Source organism: Apteryx rowi, unplaced genomic scaffold (genome assembly GCF_003343035.1).
Source record: "Apteryx rowi isolate R43461 unplaced genomic scaffold, aptRow1 scaffold_48, whole genome shotgun sequence".
Taxonomy (NCBI): Eukaryota; Metazoa; Chordata; class Aves; order Apterygiformes; family Apterygidae; genus Apteryx; species Apteryx rowi.
Genome location: NW_020450738.1, coordinates 2,991,603 through 3,006,380, shown reverse-complemented (window position 1 = coordinate 3,006,380; position 14,778 = coordinate 2,991,603). Strand labels below are relative to the sequence as shown.

Below are 14,778 nucleotides of genomic sequence, written 5' to 3'. Positions count from 1 at the left end.
GCTGGGTGACTGCGCTGGTGGGGAGCTGCCATGGGTGCAGTTGCCTCATAGTCTGTTGCTCTCAGTTACTAAAGAATTTCCTGGACTTCTCAAGAACCTGGAGGAAAAAGCCATCACTTCACAGACCCGATAGTTGCTCAGTGCCTATAGACTTGACACATTTTTTTTTCCTAGGGGATTCTTTTTTTTTTTTCCCTCTGTCTCTCAGAACAGCAGTTCCTTGAGTGTGTGGCATTGAAACCTATTGCTTTATTAACAAATTTGGGAGTTTTTTTTTWAAAWYCYTTTTTTTTTTTGCTCTTTTGTTTTCTTTGCCTTAAAAAAAAAAGAAAAAAGAAAAAAAAGATAATCCTTTTGGGGGGAGGGGAGATGATCGTGCTGATGTGGAATAAGTGCTCCTGCTGTCTCCTCTTACTAGCCGCGGTCCTGATCGTGGAGAGCTCCCAGCTAGACAGCTCCAGCTCCAAGGTGAACTCCATCAAGTCCACCCTGATGGGGGAGGCTCCAACTCAGGCAACCAACAGATCTGCAGGCATCCACCAGGGACTAACGCTTGCTAGCAGTAAGAAGGGCAAAATGCTAGAACAGATGGGAAAACCTCCAAAGCACTATCACCGGCAAGGAGAGGTAGGACATCACTTAATTGCATGAGTGTCTGTCCATCTGTTGCTATACGCAATTAATTGCTAGTCCCCTTCTCCTGTTCTTTTCAAAACTTTTCCTTATTAATTAAATTAATTTACCTCATCAGGGTTGTCTGGAACAATATCATGTTAAAATAGGAATTAAGAGCTGGGCAAKTGGAAGTAAGAAGGTTTTAAACCTTCTGTTTTTCTCTGTAGGATTAATAATTGATAAAAGAAATAGTAATCTAAAAAAACTGATCTTTAGCATTTCTCCTTGGAATTCTTCAAAGGACTGCTGGAAGTAAAGGAAGAAATTGCTTGTTAATTCTTCAGGCACTAAGTAAATTGAATTTGAATAGGCAAGGAAAATTTGAGCCTAAAATGAAAACTGTGTTTCCAGTGGTAAAAGAAGTTTGCTTTTAAAAATCACACCTAGAAAGCTGATCTTTGATATCTTCCTCTGTGAAAGGGTAATGGTGAGAATGAAAAGGCACGTTGTCCCAGTGGTATAGTTTAGGGCATTTTTATCTGATTAATATGACAGAAAATAAATTCCAGGTTTSTTGTCCTGTGTACACTCTTGTGGTTGTGGAAGTTTTGCTTGATTATGTCCAGTTGAGATAAGCAGAGAATAACAGTCTTCAATATGTGGGAAGAAAGTTGGAGTAGAAGTAAAAAAGATAAGGTTATAGAAACCTTATGAAAAAAAGACCCTAACTTGCTTGTGAATTATGCAGCCTTCCTTCCCTTTTATTCTGCTTGGATTCTTGGGGGTCTGAAGAAAATGTTCTTCATTCAACTATCTTTGTGGTAAACCATAAACCAGTATTTGAAGCCATCAGTCTGCTATTTCCCTATCAAGTCTCAATTTGGATGGTGTGAATGCTGTGCATTATGGTTTTGAAACAGGTATATTCTGGTTTCTTCAGAAAATATAGATTTTATACTATGGGACACTATTAGTACCTCCAAATACGGTTGCTTTTCATAAGCAACAGTGTAGCAGCAAGGGAGCTGCCAACATTCAGCACTAAAATGGCAAAAAAATACTGAATGCCTGAAGGCATTGCCTAGATTTTCCTTAAAGTAGCAAAGAAGCTGTAAATTCAAGCAACGCACTGAATTCACTAAAGCGTTTCGCATTAGCCTTCTAGTAATTGGATATTGTCATTTGGTTTTGTGTGCATGCATAATAACGCTGGTGGTAGTTTTGGTTTTTGCGTGTGAGAAATTTGGTTTTAAACTGCTCCAAGCTTTCTTTCCCTGGCCACTCAAATGTTTTATAATTCATCCAGAATTTGGTCGCCTCTCCTTACCTCTGAGCAAAGTTTGGTAACAGATGCTGTGGCAAAGTTTCATATTTCTAAAGTACTGTGCTCCTTCCTAGTACACATTGTTATAATTACTATGCTAAATCACCTTGAGGAAATACAGGAGCATGGTATGCTTTCTCATACGTTCGTCTTAGGTTTTCTTTTGTTTTCTGTATATTCACAAAAAGCCAGAATGTAGTACCTGTTTTCCCACTGCGTGTTATCTCAGTTTCATGAGTTTCAGCGCAGGTCCTTGTGGGATAGTACATGGTCCAGCCCCAGGCATGCTGTATAATATTTGTCCTTTGGGGAACTGTTGCCACCTTACCCTACGTACAACATCCCTATCGCTTCAGTGTGTATTAGGTACAACGTTGAGAATGATCGATCATAATTCACCTAGTTGCTGGAAAGAAGTTGCACTGCCCATGAGYTGCATTTGAAAGATTTGCCCCTTTCTTGCCAACCTGGACTACGTGCAATGGGCTTCGCAGTTACTGGCATGAATGCACAAGGTGTACTTCAAGCCAGAGGTAACACTGCTAGAGTTCGTATGGCAGAAGAGCTGTCGCAGGCTTTGAGATGCTCTGCTTGTACCATGTCGTAAAATTTCACCCACGGGAGCCTCTTTTTGCCCTCCTTCCTCAAGCGAACCCCCCTGGGAGAATCAGTGATTTTGCGCCCGAGGAGCAAACCTCACCTCCAGTCAGTGACTTTTGGGGCTGATTTCACCCTCCCTCGCTGCGACTCCATCCTCACTTGTTGCTCAGCCTCACGCTGATGTAGCCCGTGAAAATGTCTCRTGTTTGCAACCAGGAACTGTAGATGTAGATCTGACTGTCCTCTTGAAGCAAGACAGTTAACACAGAACTGCAGTAAAAAGAAGAAAAAAAAAGTTGCTCTTTTGACAACACTTTATCTTTGGTGATATTCTAGTTGAAGGGTTGGTAAGCCGCTCCATTTTTTAACAGTGGGGGTCACACCTCAACTAGTTAAGACATGACATTTTAACAATTTTTTAGACTATGCTCTTACTAGATTAGTACTTGYTTGTTTAGGTTATAGGACTTTGTGTTGAAGTCTTGTATGTCATTTTTTATATGAATAGAGCTACCTATGCTTTTCTTTCTAAAACGATCTTTTGCCTTAGTGTGATATATAATGTGTGAAAAATGGGAATACCTTTTATTTTTTTGTAACATTAAATGCTAAGTTTAGTGTCTTATTTACAAATAGGAAATATTTTTATTAAGGACCAAGGACATACAGCTTAAAGGGAAATTAATAGAATTTTGCTGTTGCTGTTATGACAGCTCGAAGGTGTGCATTTGATGCTCTGCTGATATACGTAGTGGAAATCAGAGGACTCTCCCCAAAACCGATGAAAGGGCCATTAGCCAGCAACTTATTTACTTATTTTGTCTGGTAGACTAACTTGCTTTCAGAATGTTTCCTAAATACATTAATATAACATTTTCAATTGTGTAAATTACCAGGACTAGCAGCAACTTGGAAATCTTTAATCAGCAATAAATCAACAGATCTAGCAGTTCATGGCTTATCTGGGTGTTCATATATTTCAGCTGGTAGTTACAGTGCTTCTGCCCAGAAACAGGAGGTCCTGCACTCCTTTGTCAGGCAATGTTCCAGTTCAAATTAATGAAAATATTCATATGAGCAAAGCAAGCTGATCCGGCTTGCTGGAGGGACAGCCAGGGTAAATGTGAATTTGAGCAAGAGTTACATTTTTATGTCCTTCTGAGGAATATCATTTATTTTCTGTTCTTATTCCCTTTACTGCCTTGGATCAGCGGAGAATGAGCAGCACCGATGTGCTAAACCAGTGAGATTCTAGCTGTACTTTCACGGTCACTCCCGTTTTCCACTTTCCACAAACTGTTAATGTTTTGCCATTTTCACAAAGAATCACAAAGTGTCTACAGCATTTTCACAGGGGAAAAGATATGTAGATGTATGGAGAGACATGTTCCTCCCTTTGTCCTTAAGGGGCTGATTCTGTAGCATCTACTTACCTACATCATCCCGCAAAAGGAAACAGCAGGATCAGGCTTAACGGTCATTTGTAGCCCAAGRCTTTCAGTGAAATCATACGTCTTCTGAGGTGAAAATTGCTCAAAAATAGGACCATACAGTGCATGTTAGACCAYGGGTTGGGGCTATAGACTAGCTGCCATTGCTTTCCCTTAAAGTCTTGTTTTGGAGGAATGGCTTCAAGGAGCAGCTAATACCTCCGTACTCTAGCTTCTCTAGGATCTTGTTATGGGTTTATCAGCTCTCTAAATAAGTAAAAGAGTCATAAATGAAGAATGCCAGATGAGCAACAACGGTGAATTTTCTGTGTGTCGGATACCGCTYCCACTGTGCGGGGACAAGCTCTCCTGTCTTCCCTCTCACCTATAGGGACTCAGTGGGAAAGGGAAAATCCCACGTGTTGTAACTGTGATTGGGAGTTGTGGCCCTTCCACTGATTTCCATTWGACGGTGCACAGCACTGCTGACTCGCTTCACTTTTTCATTTTCTTGCCTCTGGATTTTAGKCCCCTCTCTCCCCTGAAGTGTATGTCCCCTTCCTCAGCACCGGGGTCACCACTCCCTCAATTGCCTTTAATGATCTGGTAGGTTGAGACCTACCAACATTTATTTCCAGCCGTTTCCCTTCTTTAATCCATGGGCCCTCTTCTCTTCTACCCTTCCCAAATCCTGGCTAAATGCCGTTCTTTTGACTTTTCTCCCAGGGAGTCCTGTTTCCCTTTCCTTTCACTGCTGAGTAGCTGGTTGGGTCTGCGCTTCCCACTGGGACCATCCCTCCCACTTCCGCCCATGCGCCAAGGGGAGGTAGCAGCGGCGAAGGGAAGAACTGGGATGGCCGGGAGAGAGGGGATCAGCACGACTGCGTGGGTGAATAGGAGATGATGAGCTATGGAAAAGGAGAGAGGAGTGAAAAGCTGGGAAAAATTACAACACTGGAAAGTCATGACAGGCAGATATCAGCTAAGCCTTTCTGTTTCAAATACATTTGGTTTACTTTTAAAAATGCATTTTTTAACTCTRTTGCACCTTGAGCTAGAAGGCTTAAGCCCATAGGAACCAAACCGAGAAAGCATTAATCAAAATGGTTGAGTTGGCACAGATCTCCTACCTATCCGTGCATGGACACACATGTGTTTCTTGAACAGGACGTAGCTATCCACAAGGACTTGCTAGAAAATGCTTGGATGAGACTTTGTAGCAAGTAAAACAGCATGATGCGTAGTAATTGACTGCAGTGCCCTGAGAATGTTACAATAAAATGTACCAAAAACACCAAAAATGTAACCACAATATCTCGAATAGCTAGCAACCACGACAGTATAAATTATTTCTCCACGGGATTAAAAATAATTTAATTACAATACCTAGAAACTATATCCAGCAACAGCATTTTAAAAAAAGAAAATAAATAACCAGAATTGCTAAATCTGCAGAGGTCACCAGAGAATGTGTTCTTTGCTCTTGTTATTCACTGTTAGGAATGTGGGAGACACGCTGGTTTACTGGCAGCAGTCTTGCTAAATAGCTAAGTGGCCTGTCTCATGGTTGCAAAAATGGGACACAGAGTATTATCGCCTTCCCTGGGTCTTGCTTGGTGTCCCCTTTAATTGTTGCTATTATTTAACTTCTTAATACAAAGCAAAAGCTCCTATAAAATGGCTTTACCACGATTATTTCCTGTTAATGTTGCAATAATGCCTCGAAAATTTCCAGGACTCTAATGTGCTACTGGGTGTGCAAACGCTCAGGGAGAGCTGGTTTCTGCCTGGGAAGTCTGACAGCGGCGTCTATGGAAAACACAAAGGACGGTGAAGCATGTTACTATTTTCCCCTCAGAAAAGGGGTCTCATTAACTCATTATGTTTGATTAACTGATGCTTTGCAGATGCAAATATAGCACAGGTTTAATTTTGATTTTAATTATCTCAGCACCAGATGTATCTTGYGAGTATTTCATATCTCCCAGTTTGTCGGTTAAGCCTTGGTCCTTTAGAGTTGTACTTGCAAATGCCTCATCCTGGAAATGTAGCTCAGGAGGAATTTAATTCTGCAAAAGAGGAGTCCCATAAAGCTTCCTGKTTTTTTGGGTTTTGTTTTTTTCATTTTTCATGAGTTCCTTTGCTCTTTGGGTTTTGTGTATCTGGGCTTTTTTACAATATATCCAGACAAGTTTTTGTATGTACATAAAAAGGACGATTTGGATAATACCTTAAAAGCAGAAACCTCCTCCTCCTGCCTGGACTTGCTGCAGAAGTCCCTGCTGAGCTTGCGCTGCCCCCACACACGTGCAGCGGCGGCGACTGCCTGGGAATCGTGGTGCGAAGGACAAGGCCTGGTGCGGCCACCTCCGCTTGGCTGCTGCCCGCGTGCAGCTGCTCCACGCGCCGGCCAGGGCTGCCCGGGGCTTCGTCGCGATAGCTGTGCTCTAGCCATGAGACGCTCGTGGTGTGAGGATGTGTAGGTGTGCGTGACGCTACGCGGAAAGGGGAACAGCAACTGACTTTCTACTTTTGCTCCATCAGTAAAGCACTATGTGCATTTAGACTTTTTTTTTTTTTTTAAAGAACCTAGGATAATTCTTTGAAAAACCTCATTTTTCAGTGCTATGTTCTGGTACCTTTAGGCTGAAACCAGCTTCTAAGAGCTTCACATCCATGGATGTGAAAGGTCCGCATAAAAGCCAAGAAGTTCAAAAGGTTTTGTTTGCTTGCTTTCACACAAATTTTGGCTGCAAAAGTCTTTATTTTCATTGGAGAACATGAATATTCATCTCTCCATTGCACATCCTATACTTGATCAAAAAAGATCATGTGTGTCCCCCAACTGCCACTTTCCTTCAATATCACTTTTCTCTTTTTGACTGAAGTGCAGATATATTTTCATGTAAAATTTCATGAAATCAAAGCAATTTTCAAATTACAATGAAATAGGAAAATAAGTGAATTTGTGGGACTTTCAAGTTTATTGCAAAAATCTCTGCTCCAGAATGAGTTACCTAACGCTGTGTTATAGATGGAATGGAATGTCTGTATGTTATACCTTAGAGAAATAGAGAGTATGAACGGACATATGCAGTCATACCAAATGACCAAAGAACAGCAGTTTTCAGATAAAATAATTGGTTTGTTCATCTTAGTTTTCTTGGGATTGACCTTATCTCTGATTTATTAATTTGGGTCCACACAGAAACAGAACTATTGATACAGAAATGAATGGATATAAACATGTAGTAGGAACATGGAGTTTACTCATTTAGCAACTATTTTATTCTTACTATAAGTAAAGACCAGGGCAATGCTACAAAAAAGAGAAAAAAAAAGCTTAAGAGTTGTTCATTCTTTCCCCTCAAAGTGCATGAGCACAAGGTTCAACCCCGTGGGACTTTCTTAAAGCCTAAGCTTTGATATGATTGAATTTTCATATGCACAGTAATGAATCTTGGAGACTTGCGTGTTGCACATATGTAGTGCAAATGGCCCTCTCTTAGCATTTCTAGCAGCGAGCGAAGGTGGACTGTTCTGCACATGCTTGAGAATGAGGTGTTGCTTCACTCTGCAAGCCCTCTGCCTCATTCCCTGTGCATCATGTAAGTGTGAACCAGGCTGTGCATGCTTTTAAAAGTATACTCACCAGTCCAATGAATGAGAGGGCAGGGTTCAGTTGTGTGCATTTTGGCAGCTTGCACTGAATGAGGCAGTGACTTGCTGTCAGTGTGATCTCTTCCCTGAAAGTCTTAAATGTCTAAAGTGGAGATCTTTTAAATGGAATTGCAAAACAAATATGTTTACATTGCAGCAGGAAACTTTTATACTTGGAATCTCATCACTGAAAGTAATGCATCTTATGGGGAAAAAACTCCCTTATTTATCTTTTTTTCACAGAGCAGGGTAGTCTCCAGAATTGTTTATTTTACCACATTATCCTACACAAAAGGGTGTACCTGTTCAGGACAGCCTGCGAAGATCCTAAAGCAAGATAATCTGCTCTAAAACAAGGTCTCTGGAGGACGGGAGAGGAAAAATCATATATAAATAACACTAACAGAAATGCAAAATGCTAAACCTCATCCAACTGTGGTTAACTTAGTTCAATATGTTTTCAAAAGCATCAGAACAATTTAGGCTGTGTCAAAAAAACCCGGCAGCGACAGATGTACCACCATGACTTGTATTTAGTTTTTTGTTGTTTACAGCAAAACTGTAGTGTTCCCCAGAGTACAGGCACAGTGCTCTGGGTGGCCAGTGGCCAGTATTCCCGTCAACTTAGAGGGAGTCATAGAAATCTAGGTCTTGTCCTCATTTAAGGCTTAAGTCCCCTCTCAAATAACTTAGGCTATTTCTGAAGTCACTACTAAAAATAGGATTTGGGCTTCCAAATGCTGCAAGCTCTAATGAGAACTGTTTCTACCACCCTCTCTTGACACTAGATGTACTGGCATGTCTGAAGGCTTTCTGTGAGCTGCTTACCAGGTCTGCATTGATGTGCAGTATAAGGCAAAAAGTGCTTTTTGCTTATATGGCCTCTGTTCAAGGTGAGTTTTTACAGAGCATACGTTTAAAAGGAGAAAAATTTCTGTCCATTGCAACATGGAGTTGCAAACAAGAGATGGCATTAGGAGAGTTGGGCTCGGGAGACCTCTTGTTTCTCCACCATGTCTTCAGCAGCAGCTGAGTCAGAAATGGCTACGCAAAGTTTCTGTTGGCCTGACCTGGCAGGGTAGCACAGACTGGGCAGGACTTGCCATGTTTCTTCGTTTTGCCTCTTTTGTCTTGAGAACTAGAGAGCAGAGCCTGCTCCCATCCAGTTCATCGTGAACTTGCTTGGGAGGTCCTCCTGTTTCCTGTCTTAAGAAAGGAAAGGTTGGACATAAAAGCGTCTCTCTGTATCGGGGCCTTCAGTTATCCAAGATACAGAGACTGAGCTGTGAGCCTCCTACTTCTGCTCTTTGGTAGGATGAGGAGCGGATGGGGAATCTTTCTTCCTTTTTGTACATTGTCTCCCCTGTCATTCTTCAGGGGTGGAGGGAAGAGGAGACCACAAATGGAAGGTGTCTGGGACAACTCCAGTGTTTTCCAGGGGGGTGAGAAAGATGACAGAAGTGTGAGAATTCATTCTTTTCTCAGGTCTTCCCTGCATGAGGGCGTAAATGGTTAAATAAAGGCTTTTGATTTGTTCCTAATAATGAATGAAAACTTAGTTTTGAAGGTTTTCTTCTTCACTAGTAGAAGTCAAGTGAGAGAGAGTTCCCACCCCTATCTAATGGGTGGCCATATGAGCAGACAAGCAYGCGAATTGCCATGTGGAGAGAAATCTTCAAAAATGGCTATCTCCTCTTTCAGAGGTAGAGAGGGCAATGGTACTCCTTACTGAAGAAAGTGTTGCAAGTTGTGATTAGATAGCTGACATACTGCATTCACAAGGAGAGCAGAGAGCCTATGGTGAATAACATGAGGGAATAATAATAGTAATGGAAGGAGGGAAGCTGGCCTCTCTCCTGTGTTTGGCTCAGAGAACAAGGGCAGGCTGGAGAAGGTGGCACGGCTGGTGTGTTATCTGATGATAAATTCATGACTGTTTAGAGGTAAACAGCCTGGCATCATTATTCTTCTCTTTGGGGGGATCATTTTGTTAACTCTCTGGGATGATGGAAGCCATCAAATAAATGCAAAGACATCCTGGACCCCAGATGTTTCATGTATTTAGCAGTCTGAAAGTTTTACTAGATTTGTCATTCTTAAATTTCAGTTCATCATCCACTCAGGTAGTAATAATGTTACCATATGACTTATATAACCAATCATATGCCATAATTAGTGAGGTAAACATTATGGGATCAGCCAGCGAGATTGAAAATTGTTCTTCTAGACCCTTGGTCACTGTGCATTAACAGAATCCAACAAAGCTTAATCTGCAGTTGTGTATTACTCATAAGAAAACAATTCACCCAACTCCTATGGCAGCGAGAGAGAGTGAGTGTTAGTCACTACTGAACAGTGGAAATACTGGAAACAGTGGAAGGGCCAGGAAAACCAGGAGGTTGCCAGCCTTTCTCCAGACACTCCCCATGGGGGACCCAGTGCTGATGCTGCCTCACGTGTTGTCTTAGGGTCTGTGTGCTCACTGAGGAAAAATGTCTATCAAAAGTCAGGTTTAAACTTTGGTTGAAGGGCTAAACTGCTTAGCTGGATAAAATGTTTTTGTAATTGTTTGAATAAATACAGGGCTTTTAAAATGCTCTTCAGGAAATGCTTGTAAACTTCTGTGCTTGGTTTTGGTCCCTGTTGCTATCTTCCAGACATCCCCCACCTCCACCCCACGCCAAGGAAATGTCTTTTTAACAAGAATCCTCTAGAAATTACTTTCCTAGGGGGTCCTTGCCACAGCAGCTGCAACAAATAGCAACTGAACTTCGGTCTCAATTGTTTTCTATTGCCAAAAGGATAAGTGACCAAGTAAATACTTGTATTATAGCTTTGGGACAATTTATTAGGTATCAAATTGTAGTTTGTGGCATTGTCTAACCAGATGATTGAGTTTTCTGTGCAGAAGGAAGCCTCTAAGATTTTGTACCAGTGCTGAAAGACCAGGCAAACCTTACTGCCCCCAAACTACTCTGTGGTATTGACTGAGGGCTTTCCTTCCTTGGGGACTTGTTGATTTTGGTGGGACTGCCTGAGGAGCACAGTATAACCCAACAGCAGGAGGAAACAGAGCAATCTTTCCAGAAAAGAAGTCACTACGGGGAAGTTTAATGTATGTCGTTCCACTCCTTGCTGTATAAACAAGTCTCCTGGGGGGCATTTTCTGAACAAGCTGCTTTTTGAGGAGCAACATAGCTTTAGCATAGTGCAGACTATGTTAATTGGGAAGCTTTTTTGGCACAGCTTTCCAGATAAGCACCACAGAGTCCAGGAAGCACAAGGAAGGATGGAGCAAAAGCTTGGGATGATCCAGGGTGCTGCCATGGACCTTTGAGCAAGGTTTGCCATTTGATAAGGAGTCACAGGTCAGCTTTCCTCCCCCTCCCCAGCCTCTCAACTTTGGGGCCAGCATGAGGGATAAGGAAAACACTGTCCCTTTCTTTCTCTACAGAAGTGACAATAATTGTAGAGGGAACAGGAAGGAGGAATGAGAAGGAGTATCTTTTGCCAAATGAGGAATATGAGCTTCTAATTATCAGTATTACATGAATGTATAATATGTGCTAGGTAGTGCAAAATTTTGTAAGGATATCAGATATAGGAACTTGGGCTTTCTCAGCCTTTGCATTTAACTGTCTATATTGCATATGAAAATCTTGGTCAAAGTATTACCTAGACATAAGTGGTAGAGACAGGAATAAACCATAAATGAAAAGACAATATTATCATTTTCGTTAGTGCAAAAAAGCACTAGAGTGTTCTTTATCTTTGGATTTCACTCAAAGTGTAGCAAAAACAATGGGCTGGAGCAGTGAAGGGGGAACAGTTCTCTGGCAGTGGGAAGGATGAGTTTGAAAGTCAAAGCTTTAGGTGTCTTTTCCTCTGCTCTTTTTCTTATTTGCCAAACTGGGAAGCATATATTTGCCCCTCTGCTTGCCAAGGACTTTGGAAGGCTTCATTAATAAATATCTGCAAAATGTTTAAGAACCTTCCTGGGAAGAGGTGTCCAATCAGTAGATGTTCATTTGAAATGCAAGTGGGGATTTCTGTTGTTGGTGCATTTCAATGAATTCAGGTTATGGAAAGTTTAAATATCAGAGTGTAAAATTCAGAAACCCCACACTCTCTGGGCAGGTCGATTTCTAGTGAGCTTAGTGGCTCAGGTTTCCCCCCTTCCCCAGACGTGCTGGCCTTCCTATCACAACTATTGATCTTGAATTTGGGTTTTGTTTTGTTTAACCCAGTCGCAAGGATGGTGCCTTTTCATAACCACTGTCCTCATAAGTTATCAGCAAAGGACAGATAAGAGAGTCTATTAGAGGCACACATGTGCATCGCAGGTGTGAAGGGAACTTTTAAACTGTTTATGAGCACACAAAGCCCCACGAACAAAGAGGGCAGAAAAGAATGTTGTCATTTTAAGGAAAAATATGTTTTAAGGCCCTGTTAAAAATAAAGCCAAAAAGGAATAGCAAATGGACTGCAGATTGTCTGTGTAACAGGAATTAGCACTGTGCAAATCCTTCATTCTTCAGAACAGACATGTACCAGAGACAGGCCAGACTAGCCAAGATACCACTGGACACTGGGGGATCCACTTTCGGGCTGTTGTCTCAGTGAGTCACCTGCAAAATCCCCCTTCAATGGGAACAAACAGAGGAAGAGTAGAATAACACTGTCTTAACTGATTTAAAGGTTTTCGACAAACAGAAGTCAGTATGTACATTGTACAAACAGGTATGCAGTGCACTGTAGCCTAGTTCATGGTTAGAGTCAGAACTGATGACTCAGTCAAGGATGGGGAAAATGTGACAAAACAGGTTATGTTCTGTAATAGCTACATGATGATATTTTCGGTTATTCAGGAATAGCTTTTGGGTCCACTGAGGGGAACGTCCTTAATGGTGACAATTTAGCACCCACTGAAGTGATGTAACTCACTTCCCTCCAGCACTGTTTCCCAGCATATGCACCAAAAAAATGTAGCCACAGACGCAAGCTCACACAGCCCAGAAGCGCCACACTTGGCTTCCTTACTCTGCTGCCTGCTTATCCAAGACGTGAAATGCTCTTCTGCGCAGAAAGCCATCTCAAAGGTTATGCCCCAATTACTTGTACAGGTAGGTGCCCAAATACCCTTGAAAAATTTGTCCCAACTCTACTGAGTGATTTCCGTGGGAATTAGGTTCTGCATGCCTTTAGGGATCTGGGTCATTGCCTTTTCCAAGCAGGAGGGAATTTCAGCTAAAAGGAAATCACCAGGCTGAGGCTCCCTCGCTCTTGTCTTTCATCACCTATGTAAAATAATCAGAACTTGGTCATTGAAATAATTTGGTGGTATTACCTGAAAACTTAAATCAGAATAATTTACATTATTCCTCGATAATGATTTAATGATGTGAAAGATCTGTAATGTGTCTGTGTTTATTGTACCAGATACAGCTCATCTGGCCCTTTTGTACTGATTTCAGTCTCCATCCAGAATAACCCTTTTATTAAAACAGTGTAATTTTCTTCAGTATAAAACTGGACAAGGACGCAGAGATGTTGCAAGCCGAGCTGTAATGTTTCTCTTTAATGAGCCTCTTCCTGACCCACCCTATGTAAAGCAGTTGATGCATCATGTGTTGTGCAGCTGGGGCGGCTACACTGGCACATGCATCCGACACATGAATGTATTGACTTCGGCCTTTTGGAAGCACTGGACCCATGCTGTTCTCCCGAGAAGTGTCTAAGTCATTTCCCAGATACCACGGCTATAGCAGCGGTAGGAGCAAAAACCGAAGTGGAATTCCCTAATTCAGATTTAGCTGATTCTGTGAAAACAGATTGTGCAACAGAGACTGGACGCTCAGTTTCTGGATTTGATTTCCTCTCTTTCCCTGTTCGACCTCCAGTGCTCCTTCTGGCTGTTGGTCAGTATTCAGGTCTGAAGTTGTAGCATTTCTGTTCATTTGTTTAGCACACAGGACTTGTAAGGTGCAGCCATTTAAGCTTGAGTTTTATTACCCCCCAACTGGAGGGCAGAAGGGTTTGCGTGAGATCCCACCTTGAGGACTCAAAGGGCTGCTGAGGTGGCACAGGGCTGCGTTTCAGTTGGGATGATTCGTGCTGCTCCGGTGGTGGTGTGATAGTGGAGACTGAAACAGCGTGAGGAGACAAGCGCAGCCCCGAGCGTGACCCACGGGATGTCGGTGGGACGCCACATGGCTGTGTTACCGCAGGACGGGGAGCTCTGCCGCTCCGCGTGCTGTTCACGGCACTGGAAGTCTTTGTGCTCGGATGTTGGGAAAACTTTGACCATTTGTTAGTAAAATTTCACACTGCTTTTACTTTTGATCTTCTTCCGCCCTAAATGACCCCACTGGCAGGAAATTAACTTAAATGGTAGCTACTAGAAGACATTTTGTGAACACTTGCTTCTTCTAAAGTTTATTTTCACAGCATGTTTCACCTGAATATTTTCCAGAACAAAAAACCTCAAACATTCGGCTGTCCTGATAACATGTGCTAGGCTGAAGTTTCCTTCTTCCTTCCAGTCCGCCTCACAAAACAACGCTTTAATATTCAACCTTAATCATATTTATAAGATAACATTAACGTGTCAAAACAGCACTCTCTTACCAGGCTAATAACAGATCAAGATCAAACAACGTTTGACAGCATTTCTGGCAAACAATTAGCCACTGCTCTTCAAATACTTGGGTGAGTGGAGCAACAGCTCAAGTAAAACAGCTTTAAAGAAACTAAATTTCCAGAGGATGATGCATTTCAGATTAATAACTCGTTAGAAGACAGGAGGAAATAAATAGGAATAGACGGCCAGCTTTCACGGAGAGAGGCTACCAGTGAAGTTTCAGGTGAATCTTCCCGAGACTGTTACTGCTCAACGTATTGGTAAGTTGTCTGGAAAATGGGGGATTAGTGAGGCACATAAGTTTTTAATGAAATAAAGATATTCAGAACAGTAAGAACTAAACTGGACTACAGCGAGTTGCAGCAGTTTTCAGTAGACTGAGTACACGGTAAATAAACTCACAGGTAAAATTCCATTTCTCTAGGGATTAAGCAATGTATGTGACATAATGTATCACAGTTATGCACCTACACAGATGACTTGTAAATTAGAGTCACTGTAGCTATCAG

General features: G+C 41.9%; 1 protein-coding gene across 1 annotated transcript in view; it reads left to right on the top strand.

The window, feature by feature from the left end:
* Positions 1–369: 369 nt before the first annotated feature.
* DKK2 (dickkopf WNT signaling pathway inhibitor 2) overlaps positions 370–14,778 on the top strand; it is a 45,277-nt gene continuing 30,868 nt past the window's right edge. The window contains exons 1-2 of the mRNA XM_026078462.1: positions 370–576; positions 8,106–8,117. Coding sequence (XP_025934247.1) covers positions 370–576; positions 8,106–8,117 — 219 coding nt within the window. The remainder of the gene's footprint in view (positions 577–8,105; positions 8,118–14,778) is intronic.